The sequence below is a fragment of the Octopus bimaculoides genome, chromosome 13 (assembly GCF_046866305.1).
Source record: "Octopus bimaculoides isolate indiv1 chromosome 13, ASM4686630v1, whole genome shotgun sequence".
NCBI classification, from domain to species: Eukaryota; Metazoa; Mollusca; class Cephalopoda; order Octopoda; family Octopodidae; genus Octopus; species Octopus bimaculoides.
This window is the reverse complement of record NC_142940.1, coordinates 53,343,598-53,367,070: the sequence shown is the minus strand read 5'-3', so window position 1 is coordinate 53,367,070 and position 23,473 is coordinate 53,343,598. Positions and strand designations below refer to the sequence as shown.

General features: G+C 36.4%; 1 protein-coding gene across 1 annotated transcript in view; it reads left to right on the top strand.

The window, feature by feature from the left end:
- LOC106877725 (uncharacterized) overlaps positions 1-23,473 on the top strand; it is a 76,736-nt gene that overhangs the window by 16,185 nt on the left and 37,078 nt on the right. The window contains exon 2 of the mRNA XM_089361315.1: positions 19,057-19,963. Coding sequence (XP_089217441.1) covers positions 19,057-19,963 — 907 coding nt within the window. The remainder of the gene's footprint in view (positions 1-19,056; positions 19,964-23,473) is intronic.

The following is a 23,473-nucleotide window of genomic DNA, read 5'->3' as shown; positions in this document are numbered from 1 at the left end:
TGAAAATTTGGAATATCGTCTTTGGTGAAAAGTGTCAATAGGGTGTCTCTGCTTCTCACAACATAAATAAAGTCTTTTTTTCTGTTTGTTTCTTATTTTTGCAAAGGCGTTGGATAAAACCACTTTCCGCAGTTAATGGTAATAAAATTTTGAACGGATAAATCTGGTTTCCACGTTCAAGAGGTTAAACAGATCAATTTATCTTTATCAGACGTTGCATACACTATAAATGGCTATAAGCAGTGTTTCCTTTTTGTTTTTTCTTTATTTAGTTGTTAAATATGCGCACACAAGGTTTTCTAGATGAAATCAGGTTTATTCTTTAATTGAAGAAATTCTAACAATGGTTACAGGCGTGGATTGCGAAACACTTTGCAAAGAAAGACCTCGTAGAATCGTTACAACGTCAGACAAAATGCCTAGCAGCATTTCCTTTGGCGCTTTACGTTCTACGTTCAAATTCCACCGAGGTCGACTTTGCTTTTTATTCTATCGTGGTTGATAAAATAAATACCAGTCAGGTACGGGTATCGATGTAATCAATTTCCCCGTCCCCTCAAAATTGCTGGCCTTGTACCAAAGCTAGAAAGTAAAAAAAATAGTGGGGATATTAGCTTTAACCTAAACTAAACTAGTCAATTATTTCCACTGTATCTTTCCTTATTTCAAAATGTCGAGTAAACTAAGGAAAGTTGGTTTCTATTTCTAGTAGATAAAAAAATCCGCAATGAGGTGCCTTAATGGTTCATGTATCGCGTAGTAGTAACATAATGTAAATTTTTGTGTAGTTATATCATCTTTTCAGTGAATATTAGTTTCTGCTGCATCACTCATTTCGGTAACTCACTATCCCCATGGTGCTTGTGTGGATTGTTACATTAAAAAATGGGATCGTCCTTCCATTTGACACCATAACAAGGCTCGAACAGTGCATTTTATCGGCGTGTCATTAGACTTCATGTTGTTTTAGTAACAAAATGCAGTTATTTTCAAAATAAAAACTTGACGATGTCTATCGTTCTATCCAAACAAAGTGACTCACTTTCTTATATTTTTCCCACCAAAACTCAAAAGTATGGGAAGTTGAGTAGCAGCTTGACATTATCTCGAATGGATTCCCATGCTCGGTAAGTGTCATGCTGTGTGTTCAATCATAACGTATCTAATCTGGGAATATTTGTTTAATAATCAAACCGCCAGAAGCGCACTTCTCTATTTTCTTGAGTCTACAATTAAATTCCATTCATATTTACATAGTTTGAACTATCAGTCTGGTTCTGTATGTTCAACCAATCCCTTGTTATTTCACCAAATAAAACTTAACGTTGATCGAGTGAAGATGTCAGTTCCTTGTCACATGAGTTTCGGTTTGTATTTGGTAAATTGCAATTCATTTAATTTAATTGTTGTTAATGACCTTAATTAATATCCATCAGTGTGTCCTGAAAACAACAACAACAACAACAACAAAAGAAAACGTATTTTAATGTAACAGGAATAAGTGTGAAGTATGGGAAGTGAAGGAAAAGAAAGAGATAAAGGAAAAGTTTGGAAATAAAATTGCCATATTAACTGAAACTAATTACTAATTTACTCCACCCATTCCTTCCTTCTTAGAATGTCGCATCCACCTGGAATTCCTTCCATGCTCATACTTTTCTCGCAGGTGTTGACTTACAAAGGTTCAAACGGAATATTAACAGCATCAATCTCATCGACCTAGTTTCGGGTACTTGCCCCATTCTCCAGACAATAGAAGTAAAAATAAATAAATAAAAACTTAATTTACGTAGCAGCAACTTCTCTCCACTTCAGACACGTAAATATAAGTCTAACCGCCTTTGCACGAAAATATAAAATTATATAAAGACACTGACAACTTGTTAAAATATTTAAACAAAAGCTAGTTGTTCAAATAAACTGGATAAGTAAAATTATTCGAAATTTCTAGACGATTTCAGGACTAGGTATACTGGGGTTATGTCAACTACTGAGGATTTTAGAAATAATTCCAATCATTATTTGAGTAATATACAGTGGTATGTTTGATTTGAAATGTAATGTAAATTATAGCGTTTTTGATAAAATTACAAGTTGAGCCTCATTAGACTTTAATTAAGGTGATTAACAGAGGTATTTATCTCTCCTCTGGGCAGAAAAATAAGATGGTGATGATTAGTTTCTAGTCTTCGTGCATCTTCATGACAGAAACAATACCAATCTTCAGTGGCCAAAGAGACTAGAAGCTTAGGGCTATCAATCGAGTATACAAAATCGGTCTATCGAAGATGCGTAACAGTATATGATAACACAGTTAATCAATAACGCTCATTCAATGTTTATCTTAAAAAATCATATACTTGAGATTATCAAAAATACATAAATAAAAGTATTATTCATTATTAATTATATATATCGTGATATAAAATGTTTAACTCAAGAACACAACGCATCGCCAAGTCCAGTAATCGAAACCACAATCTTACGATCATGAGTTCAACACTCTAACCATTATGCCATTCTTCTCCACTGACATGTGGATGGCACTTAACCCCTGATATCCTTCTTAGAGAAAAATTCCTCCGTTTTTGTTTGCAGTAGTTATTGTGTTGTGGATCTTTATGCCCTTAATGTAGTCTATTGCATGCTCATGAACAATTTTCATTTTATCAAACATTTCAAAAGTAAAGTATTTTCTCAATCCTTTTAAAATTATACCCTGACCTATATATACATTAGAAACTGTTGGTCTAAACCAGTTGGTCTAAATCAATCGTATTATATTACGCGGTGAGATTTGAAAGCGGAACCATGAGGTATTGAATCGGCCAGCTCTAAAATTCGACCTATGATTTGAAATAAAGTTCTCGATACTGTTCAGATATAAACATAAATATAGCTTAGGAATAGTAATAAACAAAAATACCATTGATATTTCTTATGGATAAAGCGACGAGCAGGCGGAATCATTAACGCGCCGAACAAAGTGCTTAGCAGCATTTCGTCCGTCTTTAAGTTATGAGTTTAAATTCTACGGAGGTCGACTTTGCCTTTCATCTTTTTGGGGTTGATAAAACAAGTACTAGTTAAATGCTGGGGTCGATGTAATCAACTATATCCCTCTCCCGAAATTGCTGGTCTTGTGCCAAAATTTGAGATCAATATTTCTTGTGAATTGACAGAACCAGAAGAGTGACGAACAAAACGCATTGAATAGTCTCAGACTCCATTGGCTTAAAATCTTGTCGATTTTGCCAACCATCTGCCAATGATCGATAAAATAGTGCAAATATCATTTGAGTACTCGGGTCGAAATAATCGATTTAGCCCTACACCACTTTACTTTTAATTAATGCGGTTGGCTAAAATTTGTTTGGCGTTCCAGTTTTGCAAGGATTACATTTTATCTTGAATTCCTTGAATTCAAATGGTCTGCTTTCTAGCCCCCCCCCCCCCATCTTAAAATGTCCGCAATGTTGTATTTGTAGGAAAATACTTATTCATATGCACAGAGTAGAGTTGAACAGCATTTTTGAAGTGTTAAATACCAAGATATCTCGTTACATATGTTGAATACCAATAAATAGTATGTTTTTCCCTGTATAATCTCTTATATTTTAGTTTTTGTTCTTTCACCTGATCACCCAAAATAAAAAAGATGAAATTGTCGAGTTAGTTTAGGCGTGTCTCAAAGACATGTAAACAAACTAAATTAAACAATAAGGGCAAATCAATAATTACACTTAATAGGTATTTATAATCAAACAAACCTGCTATTTATCTTTGCTGCTACTTGACGTCTTTATCGATAACTGACAGACGACAGATTAATATTAAGCGTAAGTAAGTGAAAATTATAGTTTATTCCAATGGATTTGAATATAAATTTATCAGCAAATATAGGTGAGGGAAGCTATAATTTTTTGAATTAAAATTTAGAAAGACTAATGGAAGAGGGTGAATTATTTTTAATTTAACGAGGGAGTAATGAAAGTTTTCACTTTGTCATTGAAATGTAGAATTTAATATCGGTTTTAAATTTTGGCACAAGGACAGAAATTTGGGGTGAAGTGCTCAAATCGTACTTATTTTATCGATCCCGAAAGGATGAAAGGTATAAATCGGCCCAGAGGGTAACGTAGAACTTAATATCAGCAAATTGAAGTAATAATGAATAGGCATGGCTATGTGGTTAAAAAGCTCGCTTTCTTATCACGTGGTTTCGGATTCAGTCCCTCTGCTCGGCACCTCAAATAAATGTATTCTACAACAGCTCTAGACCGACTTATGTCTTGTGTGTGAATTTAGTTGTTGGAAACTACATGTATGTGTTTGTGTTTGCTCTCTCATCACCACCTGACAACCGGTGTCAGTTTGTTCTCGTCCCCGTAACTTAGTGGTTTGGTCAAAGAAACCGATAGAGTAAGTAGAAGATTTTAAACAAATTAGTACTGGGATTGATTTGTTTGATTAAGCTCTTCAAGGCAGTGCCCCTGCATGGCCGCAGTCTAATGACCGAAACAAGTAAAAAATGTGATTGAGAATCTTACCTCCATAGTAAGTGTTGTGAATTTAACCATATCGTCTAGTATTTGATATCAAATTTTTCGCTGTAAATAAGATAGTTAAATATCCATGATTGGATAGGCTTATATCTTAATTTTTTATTTATTCTGTATGCTGTCAGCCTGTTGTCACTTTAAATAGCTGAATGTTAGGAACCGACAACTATGTTGTATATTATAGTGTAAGTGTGGATAGCAATTAACAGTAGCAATTAACACTCTCTTTTCGTTGTTATAAAACTTTAATTCATTGTCAACAAAGTCATGCGGGAAGGGACAATCTAGGTTAAATTAAGTTTTGCTGATGAGGTTTAATACGTTCCTAATACTAACAATTTTTAATTAATTTAAATTCTGTGAGTTGTCTCCGTTACTTTTCTCAACTAGAGTTATTCATTTAGATCAGTGGTCTTCATTTGAGGTCCTTATGACCTTTGGAGCTCCACAAAAGATTTTGTTGTTAAAACTTATGTGCAATAACTTGCTTATACTTCTACAATATACAAAATATTTTAACAATTTCTTTTATACAATTCCTAATATATTTAATTATATAAATATAAGATTTTTTTAAACATCGAATCGCTATGAGGGTTAACCCAACTAAAATAGGAACCAAAGGGGTTCATAGGTAAAAAAAATGGCTGAGAAGCACTGATTTAAATAACGGTTGGGTTTTTTTCCCCCAATATGGGGTAATTTTAATAAATAAACATTTTTTAGTTCATTACTCTGTGCATGTTAGTGCACTGCTCATCGACTGATTGTTATGAGGAGGAATATACTCTTCTCACTACAATACACTCATTCATGTATTCTTTGAAACATTACTGACATCGAATACATAAGATGTATAAGAATATATAACTTATGATATATAAAATCAGATATAATCAGATATATAAGAATATATATCTTATGATATATATAATTAGAACTTCCCTATCGATGATCAACGATAAAGATAATGTGAGCTGTGAATTCTTTTCATCAACTGCGAAGATCCAACTTTAAAAACGAAACATTTCTTTTATGTTATTAGTAATTGCCTAAGGTTATATAATAACAATCATAGCAATCATGTTTATGTTCTTCTTATTAGGGAGCCTTAGATGCTGTAGCGGCATCAGGTTAGAGCAATCACAGCTACAAAATTTAATCTTGATCTGACCCTGTGCAAACACCATTCATTGCTCGTTCATTTTCCTTTTGCAGACGTTACGCGTATTCGATGTATTTCCGCAACAGCCCTCGCTAATTTGTCGCTTTAGCACATTTATTCTGTGCCAGTTTTTCAAACAGGAATCAGCAGATAAGTGCTGTAAATAATATCTTCCTTAGGTTTGCACTTTGTTTCCTGTTACATTTAATTTTGCGTAACACTGATTAAGTTTTTTCCGTACTTCTACATTCCATCATTTTACACATGTACCAAGTAGAATCAATCATTTAATTGACCTACGAGCATGGCACATTAACTTCCCTGCGATCCTTTGTTTAACTCCGAATATCACCATCGGTAAGACCATTTCTTTTACTGTAATCGTTGTGAAGTTAATCTACCACATTTCTGTATCGTTTATTTGCCATTGTTATTATTTACAAGTATATATTTTGTAATTTGATGTGCTGTTATATCGTAGTTGCTGTCCTGCAGTGAATGCACATCTTGTCCTCTTGCCATTTTGTTAATTTGAGGATTTCTGCAATTCTTTTTTTCATCGATTGGAGACAAATATGGTTGCCGTCGTTGTTCTTTCTCTGTCAGTTAAGATTTTCTACTTCAGTTTTCCGATTTATATTGTTTTCTATTAGACGTACGGAGTGGATGCAGCAACGCCAGCCTCTGATTCGAGCGAGGTTCGATTTTTCAGTAAAAAAAAAAAAAGAAAATTAAAAAATTCGGTCAAAAACTGCTGTAATCACTATTTTTCTGAGCAGAAATGGCTAGCAACCCGAAAGTTGATACTTCGTTAGAACTACGGTTCAAATTTTAGCCGGGACTCCTACCATTTTGTATATTTCTGAGCATTCTTTAGTACCTTCAGAAGAGTGAAGTTATCTATGTCAAACTGTAAGATAAAATCATCCAAATCATTTGGCTTCGATTAGTATTGAACTGTCGCAAAAAAAAAAAAAAAAAAAGAATATATAAAATTTTAAAAATCAGTTTTACGTAAAGCTGTAGGCCAGAATATCGAAATAGTCGGCTAATGTAAGAACAAATTTCTTTAGTTTTTAATTCCTGTTTGAAATTTATTTCTGATGTGAAAATGTGTAATATAAAAAATATTATCAAATGTTGTCATTTCACGATCAAATATTTTCGCAGTTTTTGTTGTTGTAACAACACTATAATGTTAGTTTTATTAGCGTAGTTTATTTGTTCTATGATCTTTTGATTTCTCGAGCAATTTGAAAATTTTTTTTTCTGGCAAAAAGCTTAGGTTTCACCTCATCTGTTTCCTCCAATATATCACCCGTACTTCGTTTAATTCTTTCTTTCGTCTATCATCTTTTGCATGTAGTTTTTCTCATTCGGATAGTACATTGTATACGCAGAAGTTACCCGAAGCCCTGCTCTTTGGTCTTCTCCGTTGCAAAGCATTCGGGCATGATCTCCAACTTGTTAATATCTTCCACTTCCCTTCCACCAGTCCCAGCGGCCCTAAAAGGATCATGGGCCCTGTCTTCCTTTTCATCTTTTTGTCCATTTACTTGTTTCAATCATTAGACTGCGGCCATGCTGGGGCCCCGTATTGAAGAATTTTTAGTCAAATGAATCGACCCCAGTATTTATTTTTTAAATCCAGGTACTTACTGTATCGGTTTCGATTGCCGAAGCACTTAGTTACGGGGGCGTAAACACACAAACTGGCACTCCGTCAGTTACGACAACGAGGGTTCCAGTTGATTCGATCAATAGAACAGCCTGCTCGTGAAATTAACGTGCATATGGCTGAGCACTCCACAGACACGTGTACCCTTAACGTAGTTTTCAGGAAGATTCAGTGTAACACAGAGTGTGAAAAGGCTGACCCTTTGAAATACAGGTACTACTTATTTTTGCCAGCTGACTGGACTGGAACAACGTGAAATAAAGTGCCTTGCTCAAGGAGCCCAACGCGTCGCCGGGAATTGAACTCATGACCTTCCGATAGTGAGCCGAATATCCAGTAAGCCACGCACCATCACACACACACATACACACGCACACACACACACATAATAAATCTCTGAATGAGCTACAATAGCATCCACCCTTAAGGGTTAGCCACATTTAAGTGGCAAATATACTTCACGATGTATATATATATATATATATATATATATATATATATATATGGGAGAATTTACGAAAAAAACAACAGACGAGGACAGGTGGTGTAAACAACAAAAGGATGTATTAGTTTAACGCTCGGGAATAGAGAACGTCTTTAACGTTTCGAGCTACGCTCTTCAACAGAAAGAATACGGAGAAAACAAGGAGAAAAACACGGAGAAAAAATTGAATGTTTTGGTCAGCGATCTATCGTCAACCAAATCCACTCACAAGGCTTTGATCGACCCGGGGTTATAGTAGAAAACATTTGCCCAAGGTATCACGCAATAGGACTAAACCCGAAACACGTGGTTGCCAGGCGAGTTTCTTAGCTGCACAGCTATGTCAAATGCCTAATAGTGTAGGAATTCCCTTCCTTAGATAAAGACCAGTTTCGGAATATATTTGATGACTAAAAATAAACGAAAAGAAAAACTAACGCCGTAAACTGGTTCAGTGTTTCTGTCACCAATGTGAGAAAGCCTGGTATGTGTAAGCGTAGCTTTGTGAGAAACAACGTAATTAACAGGTTATCAAATTGTAGTATTTTTAATTACAGTCTCTCGTGTTAGATTATTACGGGAATAGTATTGTGCTTTACACCACCGACACCATCACCACCCTCCTCCTCCCCCTCCTCCTCCCCCTCCTCCTCCCCCCTCCTCCTCCTCCCACTATTACTACTACTACTACTGCCGGCAGCAACAGTAAAACATAAATTCACCCAGCTTCAGTAGATATCATCTCCGAACTTGAGTTTCGTTTTAAAATCCCCTTTAAACTACTGGAACCCACCACACTGCGTTACGGAAAAGTTGCTATAGAGTGAAATTTTGCAACGTGAAACACACATTCTCGTTGAATTCCATGTCCATTAACTATCATGTAACACGGAAGTCAATGAAAACTAATATGTTTCGCGTTACTGGACTCCAAGTTACGATAATATTTTCATGAGCACAGCGCTTTCGTAATCACTATCATCATTTTGGAGTGAGAATTTTTTTCTAAATTTTCCTTTCATTCCTTTCCTCCTACACTTTCCTACTTCCTTTTCTCCTTTAATCTTTCCTTTCTAAATTCCTTATCATTTTCCTTCTATGTCTTCCCACCACCACCACCACCACCACCACCACCATCACCATCATCACCGTCTCATATTTGCCGTTTTCACATTACATTTATATGTTAATAAGCTTTCTTACACAGAGGGATGTCAGTTTTTCGTTGTACAATCAATATTACTTTGAACTTCCCCTCTGACCCAACAGTGGTATGTAACCAACGGTTGCTAATAGTTACCAGGTAGTGAAGCCAAACACGTCATTGCCAAACTTTGTAATAACAATAATTATTATTAGTCACCACAACAAGACCTTGTAATGACAATAAAGCCAGCTGCCTCTGAAGGCTGTTTGTCTCTAAGGCCGTATTTTCTCCATTAATTAATTATATTTTCTATCATACACCATTTCTACCGTCCACTAATCTGCCGGACAATCTGGACATACTGGAGCTTCATAAGAGACAACTCTTAGGATATAAATCAAGAGAAGTCAGATCTGACCTAATCCTGTTATATTGTATATATATTGTATTAGAGTGGAGGCGCAATGGCCCAGTGGTTAGGGCAGCGGACTCGCGGTCACAGGATCGCGGTTTCGATTCCCAGACCGGGCGTTGTGAGTGTTTATTGAGCGAAAACACCTAAAGCTCCACGAGGCTCCGGCAGCGAACCCTATTGTACTCTTTCACCATAACTTTCTCTCACTCTTACTTCCTGTTTCTGTTGTGCCTGTAATTCAAAGGGTCAGCCTTGTCACACCGTGTCACGCTGAATATCCCCGAGAACTACGTTAAGGGTACATGTGTCTGTGGAGTGCTCAGCCACATGCACGTTAATTTCACGAGCAGGCTGTTCCGTTGATCGGATCAACTGGAACCCTCGACGTCGTAAGCGACGGAGTGCCAACAAACAACAAATTGTATTAGAATGTTACTTGTAATATAACGGTTATTTGGAAGTTTATTTTTGTCACTGTGGGTGATATCATGTATAGTAATTATTATTATTGTCATTTTTACTACTTTTAATCTGCATGTTTGTTACAATCCTTCCTTATCATTATTATCATCATCCGAACCCCCGTCAAGTACATCTCTGTGTTAAAGTCTAATTGTGCGTTTTTAATTCTTTTAGTTCTGACTGCATAATCTTTAGTCTTCAGATTTAGATTTCTGAAAAAATCTTCTGCAACATTTTTCTTTATTTTTCACTGCATGACTTCTGAATCCGTTTCTTGTGTCTTCATTAGTTTCAGTGTAAAATTGTCGATTTTCATAGTTACCATAGTGATAGTATCATCTCCTAAATCTTTAAAGATTGATGACATAATTACTAAAAATAGCTGAGGGAAGTTTAAGGTTTTGACATTGGAAACCTCATCAAGGAACCCAATTTCGTTCTGCCCTGCCCCACAAGTTGCTAGCGTTAAACGAAAGCTTTAAAACACTACGTTGGATATGATATTAATAATTGTTTTCTTTGAATGTATTGACAATTATTATTGACCATCATTTGGATGGAAAACATTCAATTTCTGACCCCCATATATATTTATATTTTCCTGGACTTGTTCATGTTGTTTGTTTCTTAATAGCCTAATAAAAAATTTCGTTCGTGCACCAAGTTATGCAACAATTAGTCAAATATAATGTTAAATTATTAAAAAAAAAAACAACAGATATACAGATAAATGTAATTTATACTGACTTGCTTTCTTGCTTTTCTGAAGGATATCGTCAAAATTATTCAAGAAAAGTAGTATTGAAATCGGATCGCGAACATGGTTCGCAGGAGGTTACTTGACTTAGAGATCAATTTATAAAGTAAAATGTTAGTTTTGACATGATGAACGGTCAATTTTGTAAGAAAGAAGTAAATCCGTTTATGTAAACTCAATATTGCTAAAGTACTGAATTTATCGACTCCCGAGTGAAGGACGCTGTTGATCCGAGAAAAAGGAAAATCGATGTTGGTATGGCAACAGTTAAGGTCTCAGCCGTAAGGGATGAGAATGAATTCAAGAACATGTTGGAACCGTGACTTGCTTCTGACAGTGTCATCGACTTATGTGAAATACAATATTAACAACATTGACCGTACCTCAGATTTCAGCCTTCGACTGCAGGCAGCGAAAACACAGCAGTCTCAAGGAATCTTGAATCACAAAATAGAAAATAATATAAAGTAAAATTCTGACAGATCGATGAAAACATCTGTAGGTATTCTATATCAATGCTTTCTTACTACAAGAAAATATATCTTGTCTACTTTTCATTTGTATACAGCTTTGTGCAGTTCTTTATCTTGTAGGATTGTCTTTCCTCTTAAACAGTCACAACGTAAAGTTTAAATAGACTTCAGCGCTTTCATTCTTACAGATTCCTTCCATAAATCCATTAATTATATACTGGGATTGTGCTGGATGAATAGACAAAATAGCAACTTTCGACTAATGGGGGATATAATTTGTTTGCTGACGTCTGCATTCTGTTATTGACATCATCCACAATGTTTTCAGTGATGAAGTTTCATACGGATGTTTAGCTAAGTAATTTTTTGTTCCCTATCATCAAGCTAGAACGTATTTCAAGTACGAGGTAAGTTACCATTATCTCAAGTTTATTCTGATAATAATCTACAACGCAACGTTTAATCAGTTACTCGCTTATCATATGATATTCTATTTTGATACTATTTTATCAGATAGTATTTTATGAGATACCATTTTATGATATATTATTTTATCATTCCACATTCTAAATTCACATCCCACAGCAGTTAATTTTGCTTTGCATCCTTTCGGGGACGATAAAATAAAATGCCAATCAAAATAAAGTATCAATTGACGAAATAAAGTGCCAGTCAAGACTAGGGTCGATGATATCGACCGAGTTCCTCTTCTGAAAATTTCCCCTTATTCCATCAAGACTCTCTTTTCTGAGTCAGTTCTTTAACAGATATTACTTTATCAGGGTAACTTGTGAGCCATCAACAAACTGCTATGTGAAACATCCGGTCACCTCTTCACCTCAGCATTTAATATTCAATCTGATAATCATTTATGGATGTCAGTCACAGGATATGCCAGCTTGATCTGGGTTACTTATTACTGGCAAGTAACTTTACATTAACCACTCAATCATTTTGCAACGTTATATTACGTATTACTATAACACAAATCAATTAATTATTCAACAGAGAAAAACGTCAAAACTAGGTGAAAATATATCATGATTTATTCAATATGTCCGCAGTTAGTTAATTGGAATTTAATTTGGACTTGTTCTGTCGAAATCAAATAATCGATAATATTGATATTCCAGAGAATATATGCAATCACTTACCAGCTGTTATTATATGGTATTGGCGATATTTTTTTTAATACTGCAGTAACGCGTTTCGTTGGTCATGTAGTGTAGCTGCTATCAACATTGTCCACGTGCAGGGCTCGGTAGGCCGTGACTGATGATGAACAGACACGAGTTGAGGCTGCAGGATCAACAGAGATTCCGGGACACTGAGCAGGAATGCTCGCGTGTCACTTTGACGGAGCTACAGTCTTGGATGAAGTGAAGACCAAGTCTAAGTTCCTGGCATCTGGAATATTTTCGGCGCTCAAAGCCTTCTATAAGTGGGGCAATACAGTCGGTGAAACGGTCACATCAGCATTTACATAGATGTCTAGTGGCTGTAAAGACTGACATCGTTCTCGGAATAACTTCAGATGATGACGTGTCAACTAGTTGGTTTGCTTTGGAAGACATCCGACCCGAAGACTTTGGACTAACTTCCAGAAATTCCTGGCTTGACAGGCATGGTTGATTCGAGATAAACTCTACTATTCCAGAAACAACGCCAAGTGGACCTGTCCAAGACACGAACAATGTAACGAAACTGTTAAACATGCACTCATTCAGAACACAAGCATTATTGGCTAATGGATTTTTGTTGAACAGTTGTTGTCTCATGTGAAACGGATTCGGCTGTCAGCCAATCCACAGGAGTAGCTGGTAGTTTGTATCTATGTGGTGGCTATAGCAAACGAAATTGTGTGATGGGTGTCACTGAAAAGACTGAAGACAGAAACATTCCTCTTCGGTCAAGCTTTCATCTACAATTCCAAGTTCCACTTAGAGGAATTGGGGAGAGTGAATACTACCCTCCAAAAAAGGTAAATGAAAGTAACAAGTATGGTGCGAATTAATGGGTCTGTCATCGTGTGCCCGTGTGTTGCTTAAAGGGACATTCATTCTTGGAAGTCATGGCAATCCTGGGTCTGTAGGTCCCTTGAGTAGCCCTAGATGTTTGTTCTGGCTGTTAACGTTCTGAGTACAAAATCCGTCGAGGATTACTGATTTTTACCAGCTGAGTGGACTGGAGCAATGTGAAATGAAGTGTTTTGCTCAAGAAGGTAACGCATCTCTCGGTCCGGGAATCGAAATCACAATCTTTGATCATAAATCCAACACTCTAACCACTAAGTGTGTGTGTGTGTGTGTGTGTGTGTGTGTAATGGGGAAGTTGTTCACAAATCTGAAAAATGAAGCACACTCTCTCAAATCTTTTTGAGTAGTAATATTTGATATAGTTGTTGGTTATGGTCAGTGAGAAAATTTACCATTGATTTCACGCCTATTATGAGTCGCCGATATTGCTAAAAGCATGATAGGTACAAAACCAGTGGTAACTTTCTGACCGGCCCTAACCAACGTGCAGCTTTGTTCGAAAGAAAAAAACATTAAGCTCACATACGAAAGATTTCACCCTAAATTTGTTGTTTCCAATTTCAGAGAAGGCATGAGTGTACAAAAATGGTAGTCTTCTGGATTGTATGCTTATCATTATTTACATTATTAGTTCCATTAAGGTGGCGAGCTGGCAGAATCATTATCACACCTGGGGAAAAATGCTTACGTTCTTAGTTCAAATGCCACCGGGGTCGACTTTACCTTTTTGGGGGTCGATAAAATAAGTACCACCTCACAAAAAAAAAAAAAGATTTGCTGGCTTTGTGCAAAAATTTGAAACCATTATTTAGTTCCATCAAGGCGGTGAATTGACAAAATCGTTACTGTGTCGGACTCAATGCGTTTTTATCTGGATCTTTACATTCTGAGTTCGAATGCTGCCGAGCACAACTTTGCCTTCTCCTCTTTTCGGGATCGATAAAATGAGTACTAGTTAAGCAATGAGGTCGATAAAATGAGTACCAGTCAAGCACTGGGGTCGATGTAATCGACTTCCCTGTCCCTTTAAAATTGCTGGCCTTGTGCCAAAATTCGAAGTCATCATTTAGTTCAATCAATCAATGTTGCAAATTCAAATCCCAACAAAGACGATTTTAAAACTTTCAACCCGTCTCTGGATCGACGAAATAAATATCTGACCCGTACTGGTTTCAGCTAATCAGTGTACAACATCTCTGTTATTTATCCCTTTATGTCAATGAAGAAAATTTCTGTTTGCATACCTGTTTCCACTGTCTGTAGATGTGTAAACATTAAACATCTTCTTGTACAACCTTGTGGTATTCGTCGTTTTAGAACGTGTTTAAAGTATATATCATAATATCAGTGGGTCACCTTTGTACTAACAATCGTCTTCGTTCTCTATAGAATATTTGTCTGTCAAAGCACGGAAGCTACGAATTACAGAAACGAAATCGAAATAGTTTTCTTCAGTGATATGTATTCTGGCATTTTGTATAATGTATCGTAAGTTTCAATAAAATACCTGCCAACTACCTTCATTTAACACTCGTAAATATACACACAACTATTAGTAGCCATAGTTATTTAAACAGGCAGTCGAGCGTGATGCTAATTGAATTAGATTCAATACTCAAGCTTCAACCGGAAGTAAGACTCATTTAAATCTTATAATTAATTACAAATTGTACTTGGGTTGACGTGTTACCCTGAAGATCTTCTACAGCAGAGTAAGTAAACAAAATATTTCGTAAGACAGGTATAGATGCTTCTTTCTTCGTTTTGTTGACGATTTATGTAACAGCGAACGTTGTGATATCTCTAGTTATCAGTGCAAGTCGATTGCTCCCGATCTATCTTCGTTATTCTAATCTAATGAAATTTCCTTTTAACTTTAAAACAACTTTTCATTATGTTTACTGTTCGTTAAATAATTCTATTATTCTAAAACCCTTGAGATGTAAGAAGATCTCAATATATAACAGGGGTGCCCTAATATTTTGCAGTAGTATGTTCAGAATCCAAATAACGATTTTAGACTTTCTGTTTTTCTGTGTTACTTAATATTTTGTGAGATGAATTTTAACTTTCGGATTACCTTCATTAACTTCAAAGTATGTTACTCATAGACGCATACACGTGCGCGTGACTATGTATGTATGTATGTATGTATGTATGTATGTATGTATGTATGTATGTATGTATGTGTGTGTGTCTGTATTTATGTATGTATGTATGTATGTATGTATGTATACATGCATGCATGCATACATACATGTCTGCTTGTATGTAAGCATGCATGCACGCATATATGTATGTATGTGTATGTGTGTGCGTATGTTTGTTTGTGTGTGTGTGTGTGTGTGTGTGTGATTGTGAGTGTGAACATATATACCTATATCTTGGTAGTGTTAATATATTTCATTTTATAGTAATGAAAATATTGAACTGAAGATATTGTGCCTCTGAAATAAATACCTGACTTTTCAAGGCCAAAGGACTACCAGCATGACAATAACAGTGGCCTGTCATTGTGTCTCGTTCCAGTTGAGAGTAAAGCAGACGAGAAAAGTAAACCATTAATTTTGTGGAAGAATGCTGGTTGGCTCGCTACACATTGATTAGAAGTTCCCCAGCACACACACACAAAAAAAAAATTAATTTTATATTTATTTTATTGACTTTCACAGTCTGCTGCGTGTTCCGCATTGTACGCGCGCGCACACAACACACACACACACACACACACACACACACACACACACACACATACACTCGCGCGCACGCGCACACACATGTAGTTATATATTATATACTTCATTGTGTTTTGTTATGCACGTGTTCGCCGGTCCTTGAAGGCGCGTAGCTTAGTGGTTTAAGATATTTGGCTCACGATCTTAGAGTTGCGAGTTCCATTCCGGGCGGTGCGTTGTGTCTTGAGCAACACACTTTATTTCACGTTTCTCCAGTCCACCCAGCTGGCGAAAATGTGTAGTACCTGTAATGCAAAGGGCCATCCTTGCCACATTCTGTGTCACGGTGAATCTTCCTGAAAACTATATTAAGAGTATGCATATCTGTGGACTGCTCAGTAATTTCACGAGCAGGTTGTTCTGTCGATCGGATTAAGTAGAACCCTTGTCGTCATAACCGACGGAACGCCAGTTCCCCAGTCTCTGGGAAAATTGTGTTACATGGAACCGATCCGTGGTGCAAATGATGTTGCAGACCGCTGGGCTAGAAGATCGTTGAGTTACTGTACAGAGAGTGAATCGTCTGGAGTAAAATTGTACAATTTTGGTCATAACAAATTACTGACCGTAATAAATGTTATGAGGTAAAAAATACTGACAGTTGATACAATTAAATGGTAATTACAAATGAGATAATTATATATATATAATAATTTTAAAAACTTTAAAATTCTCATTCAAAAGTTTTACGTCATTACATATTAGGAAATAAGAACTTCCTATAATCGAATATAAGTTTTTTTGTTTTTTTATCGGTTAAAAAAGCTGTCTAAATTTCGTCCACAAACGATTTATAGATTTAGTTCACTAAACATTGTTCCATTCATAACAGCTGTAAATGATTCCCAATAATCAAATGAGACAATCGAGGTGTTTCGTCATACAATTTAGACATTCACTATGTGGTTGTGTGGTAAGAAGTTAGTCTTTCAACCACATAGTTCCGGGTTCAATCCCACTGCGTAGTACCCTGGGATTGTGTCGACCAAAGCCTTCTGAGTAGATTTGGAAACTGAAACACACACATACACACACACACACACACGAACACACACATACACACGGGCCTTTGTATTAATGTTTGTCCCCATTTGACAACGGCATTTATTTACATCCTCGTAACTTGGCGGTCTGGCATAAAATATCGATAGAATAAGCACCAGACTCCAGTATTCTGATTGATTCGTTCGACTAAAAACCCTTGTAGATGATGCCCCAGCATGACCACAGTCCAGTGACTGAAACAATAAATGAAACAGATGAAAGACAAGCCCTTGCTATCATTTTGGTGAATTAGAAAAGAAACACAGTTTAATATATTTCTTCTCTCTATGAGAAGAAGAAGAAGAAGAAGAAGAAGAAGGAGGAGGGGGAGGAGGAGGAGGAGGAGGAGGAGGAGGAGGAGGAGGATTGGCCAGTTACGGGTTCTTGGAATTTTTATACTCTAAGTGATTCTTCTGTTTCAATTGGTGGACGAGAAACATATCGTATTGAGATTGACAACAGGATGCTTCAGTGGGGAGTTTCGCCAATAATTTATCTTTTTCTTGTTTCAGTCATTTTTGATAAATAAATTATTTTCGCCAATAATTTATCATGCAAAAAAATGCATGATAACTAAGAATGTCATTGAAACTAAGTTGCTTAATTTAACTCATCCTGAATATAGTAGTGGTATGTGAGTAAACGGGGAACATTTGAGCAGAGAGTCAATGACAGCATTTTCGAGTCAATTGTTAATCTAAGACCAATTTCTTCGTTGACTAATAAAAGAAAAGTACTATGTAAATATTACATGAAATTGTTAATCTTAGTTTCGTAGTTATATTTAACAAGAATAATGATGTGGATATCAATAAATTTTTGTCCAATGAAATAAGTTTCACATTCCTGAACTTTGGTTTCTGTAAAATAAAAGAAGGTAGAGGTCAAAATATATTCTATATAAAAGTTCAAAAACAAGATTCTCAATGAAGATGGAACAAACATATGCTTATGTTTCAGTGTCTTTTTAATACAATCATAAATGGTGGAAAGATAATATGGCGGGTTTCCGACTTGTTGGACAAACTAAACATGGCATAACTACAGTTGAGCAAGACCCTCAACTCTACTTTTCACAGTATACTTTTGGTTCGCTATAAATAAGAATATTATTCTTTAGATTATTGAAAAGATTGAAAATCTACTTATAAATACAGAAATATAAAAAAATACTGTAGAGAACTCAATTATAGATTAAACAAAACGACAGAATATGATAAAAATGGAAACTACTTTAAAATATATGTTGAGGAAAAGATATTTGGTCACAATATAGTAGAGAAATATCTATTAAATACAAGATGCTCTCTCTTGCTGTGATGTAGGTCCGTCTGAGATCTAGGACTGCAATAGGTTAAGGTGCTTCTTGAAAACATCTACCTCCACTCCATATAGATCACTCACTTTGTCTTTGTTTTCTTTTTTTTTTTTTGACATGATATTAAATAGTTATAAGCCTTTGAGCCCCAAGCTATTGCAGTACTTGGTTCTTACTCTACAAAAGTTGGGTAGGACCTTGTTACACCGCATATGCACCCAAACCGAAAATTAGTTGTACCAGACGAAGTACTTGGGTGAAATTGATATGATAGACAAATTTATTGAGGTGGAAGCCCCAGAATGGCCACAATCCAAAGGACTGAAAACTGCAAAAGAGAACAGCTAAAATAATTAAGATGGGAAAACACGTTGTTTCGATACGAAAGAGATATTACTACATATGTTGAACTGACAGTAACGTGATACAAATAGTAATGTAGAAAGATAATTAGCATAGAAATGATGTTAAAGAGGCGATGGGAATAGAGAAGAAAAATTGAAAAATTGACAGGATTAAGTATTGTTTATAATTCACTGTGGAATATAGGCATATAGGCGTGTACAAAGAACCTGCCAGTAGACGAACAAAATGAATGCAAATTTTAATGAATGAAACATGATGGTTTGACGAATGACTAAAATGTGGTAACAGCGAATAAAATATCTGTAATGCAATAACAATTTTAAATTCTTCCTTTTACAAATTATGAAATGACTTCTAGCATTCTATCATTTATTTCTATCTGTTTATTTATTTTTTCCGTTTATTTCTTTTCAGGTTATCGGTCATTTTGCATATGTTGTTCGCAGAATGTACAGTCTTTTCGGAAAGTCAAGCCATTCAGTGTCTGACGGTGTGGAAAATACGGCTACAGTGAGATCTAGTAATTTAAATCCGGATAAATCATCTGCTCACAATGGGACCAGTATCGACTCTACAAAGAGATCAGACTACAACACGGAAGCCTGTCAGCGAGACGAGCACCATATCAAAGACTCTGTTTCAGAGAGTACAGACATGGCTACCTCACATCAATGTATGGAGGGCGGCAACAATAGAAAGAAAAAGAAGAAGAAACCCAAGATCAAAAAGTGCTCGAAAACCCAAAAATCAAATAACACCATGAGTAATGAAAGTGATATGGAAGGCAACATTGTTGATAGGAACATTCGAGATCAACATGGCGTCTCTGAGTCTTCATTATCAGGTTCTACTGGTAGCGAAGACGTTTTGTCAGGGAATTCCGAAACACGGTTAACAAAAGACAATGGCGATGACAACAAATCGCAAGCAGAAACAAGGGCAAAAATTTCCTCTGGATACATTTTACCATTGGCAAAAACCAAGAAACTTCAAAAGAGTTTATCAAGGACGTTATCGAATTTAGATTTCGGGAACTGTAGTCCAGAGATTTGTGTGACCCTCATACATCGGCCTTCAATCCAGAGTGTTGGAGCTCTTAAAAGAAAATTAAAGAGTTGTACAACTGAATGGCTTCAGTCGTTTGTAAAACAAGGCGGCCTCGACAACTTGCTAGATTTTAGCATAGGAGACCGCCATGTTATTCAATTATCAGATGCCTTATTACTATTGGAGTGTATTTCCTGTATTCGTGTCGTCATGAACTCTCGGCAGGGACTTGAATATATCATAAATACAAATTATACCAAAAAGCTGGTAAAAAGTAAGTATACAAACATATTTCGTGTCTGATTCGTTTTACCCTTTTGCTGTTCTATCATTTTTTCAGAATAAATTATTTAATATTAAATAAAATCACAGAGCAATGGAATTAGTTCTTGAGTTGCAGAATCGATCATGATATGTGAAAGCATAACAGAATAATTCAATAATTCAAGTACATAATTATTTCAAACTATATTTACTTATAAAATGTGTGAGTTTTACTAAACCGAATTTGGGAATTTATGAAACAAGATGATTTCTGTAAATTTGCTACTAAATACGAACAGCCAATGCACAATCAGGAAAAAGAAAACTAGTGTCCTAAGGTGATATTTTGCACACTTGGGCCATTTGTTCTAGGTAGATGAGTTTCCATATGTCTTTACTTCACTCCACTGGAGGGATAAATGTAGAATGGGGTATTTTTGCCTCTTGCCATCCACACTGTCTTTCTTTACCATCTCAGCCCCGTACCAAACAGTACGCCAAGTCCTTCCTCTTTAGAAAATAGGTTTCCTGTAGCACACACAAACACACACACTTTATTCCTGGGTTAGCAAAGCTACCAATGGTACACAAACATACACACTCACGCACACACACACATACATACACACACACACACATACATACACACACACATATACATACACACACATACATACATACACACACACACATACATGCACACACACACTCTCTCTCTCTCTCTAGAAGGAGAGAGAGAGAGAGAGAGAGAGAGAGAGAGAGAGGTTATCATCTCACTATTCTAGAACACAGGGAATACTGCTGTGTTGTGTGTGTGCGTGTGTGTATGGTTATTTGTTGTTATTGAGTAGCCTTATATCAAATTTACATTGTACAATATTCTGAAGATCACTGTCCAGGGTTTATTTATCTAATATTGCAATTGGAGAAAAATAGTGTTTGTTTACAGGCTTTATTAAATAACCAATCACTAATTAACTACAGAACGGCTTATGTGACCTGGCCATGTCACTGTTATTTTTTCGCTGTCTTGACAATGTTCAGTGGAAGACATACACCTACGCACATACACACACACCTACGCACATACACACACACGTATGCACACACACACACACGTATGCACACACACACACACACACACACACACACACACACACACACACACACACACACACACACATACAGCGATTTCGAGGATAAGTTGATTATATTGACCCCCAGTGATCAACTGCTACTTATTTTATCGACCTTAAAAGAATGGGCTCAGAACATAGAGATTGACGAAGTGCCGCTAAGCGTTTTGGCCGGCGTGCGTGCTAAGAATTCCGCCAGCTCGCCGCCCTACATATATATATATATATATTATTTCTATTCTAGGCACAAGGTCTTGAAAATTAATTTGGTGAAGGGGCTAGTCGATTACATCGACTCCAGTGCGTAACTGGTACTTATTTCATCGATCCTGAAAGGATGAAAGCAAAGTCGACCTCAGCGGAATTTGAACTCAGAACGTAGCGGTAGACGAAATACCGTTAAGTACTTCGTCCAGACTGTTTAATCATAATTCAATATTAAGCAAAATTTTAAGGCTGCGATGTGGCAGAATCGTTTACACTCCGTGCAAAATGCTTTGCGACATTTCATCCGTCTTCACGTTCTGAGTTCAAATCCCGCCGACGTTGAATTTGCATTTCATACTTCCGGAATCAGTTGAACATCGGGGTCAGTGTAATCGACTTACCTCATCACCCGAATTTGCTGGCTTTGTGCCAAAATTTGAAATCAATATTAAATAAATTTTTACTGGGCCACAATGTTCGAATCTATGTATAAAATACACGTACACCCTTACCTGTAACACACATATGCACACACATTAAAATGTGTCTAAAATAGTTGAAGCATTGAGAAACATGACGGGAGCAAAAGAATTAAATTTAAAGTAAAATTTCCAGAACCATGTGCAACCTAACATTGAATGTATATTATATTTTTCCGGGTTTTCACCGTTATAAAACTTGTGCAGAATTGCTTGTGGGGAAACTCAATGACTACGAGATATGTAATCAATCTAATATCGATCTACTGTCACCTATGAACCACTAGTGATTTACTTCAATTACTGCAACAACTGAAATACAAATATTAACTTTTAATCAGTCATTAAGTTTTACATCTGTTGCAAATGTACAATAATCGAAATAAATGTTACTCGAGGAGCTTTTTATATATATATGTATCGCCATATTTTAAAATGGTGTACAGAAATGGACGAATAACTAAAACAGACACGAACACGTACACTTATATGTATGGGTGTATGTGTTTGTGTATACACACATATGCATAGCGAGGCAGAGGGATGGCTCTGTGGTTATGTAGTTTGTTTCCCAACCGTATGAGATTCAATTGCACAGCACAACACCTTGGGAAAGTATCTTCTATTATAGGTCTGGGCCATTTGTGAGTGGATCTGGTAGACAGAAACGTAGGGTATGTTTGTATATATGATGTATGTATTTGTGTATGTATATATGTATTATGTGAGTGCGTGTGCGTGTGTGTATGTATACGTATGTATGTGTGTGTACGTGTGTGTGTGTGCGTGCGCGTGTTGCTTTGTCTTGACATCACGTGATGGTTGTAACGAACGTCGTCATCATAACGGTGATGATGTTTGTTTCTGGTCTTCCAAGAAAAACATGTTTGGACATAGGAAAATATTACTTTTGTTGGAAACATGTGAGGGTTAGCGAAAGGATGGGAATCCAACTGCAGGAAATCTGCTTCAATGGATTCTGGCTGACCTATGCAAGCATGGAAAAGTGGACATTAAAACGATAATGACTTTGCTTCCCCGTCCTCAACTCTGGCTTGTCTTTTTCTCTTCCTGGTTTTGTTAGCTTTAAATCATCATCAGTGCTTCTGTAACTTAGCTTCTAACTAGAGGTGTTGGCCCTGGCAGCTTGGGCAAGTGTCTTTTACTAAGGCTTCGGGCCGACCAAAGCCTTGTGAGCGGATTTGGGAGGCAGAAACTGAAAGAAGCTCACCGTATGTGTGTGTGTGTGTGGGGGGGGGGAGTGGATGTGTGTGTGTGTGTGTGTGTGTGTGTGTGTGTGTGTGTGTATGTTTGCTCCCCCATCGTTTGACAACCGATGTTGGTGTGTTTACATCCCAGTGACTTATCAGTTAAGCAAAAGATACCGATAGAATAAGTACTAGGCTTACAAAGAATAAGTCCTGGGGTCCGTTTGTTCGACTAAAAGCCCTTTAAGGCGATGTACTCCAGCATGGCTGCAGTCAGATGACTTAAACAAGTAAAAGAATAAAAGAATAGTCCGGCCTCTAATCTTTGACCTGTCCAACACAACCAGCCCTACTACGAGCTTGCGTAGTGCTGGTATAGTTTTAAAGATTATTGAGTCATACAAAAACTGGATCTCGCGGTGATCAATGAATCTAAAACCATATAAAAATACTAATTAGAAAAACTTTTAGATAGAAAAAGAAATATCTA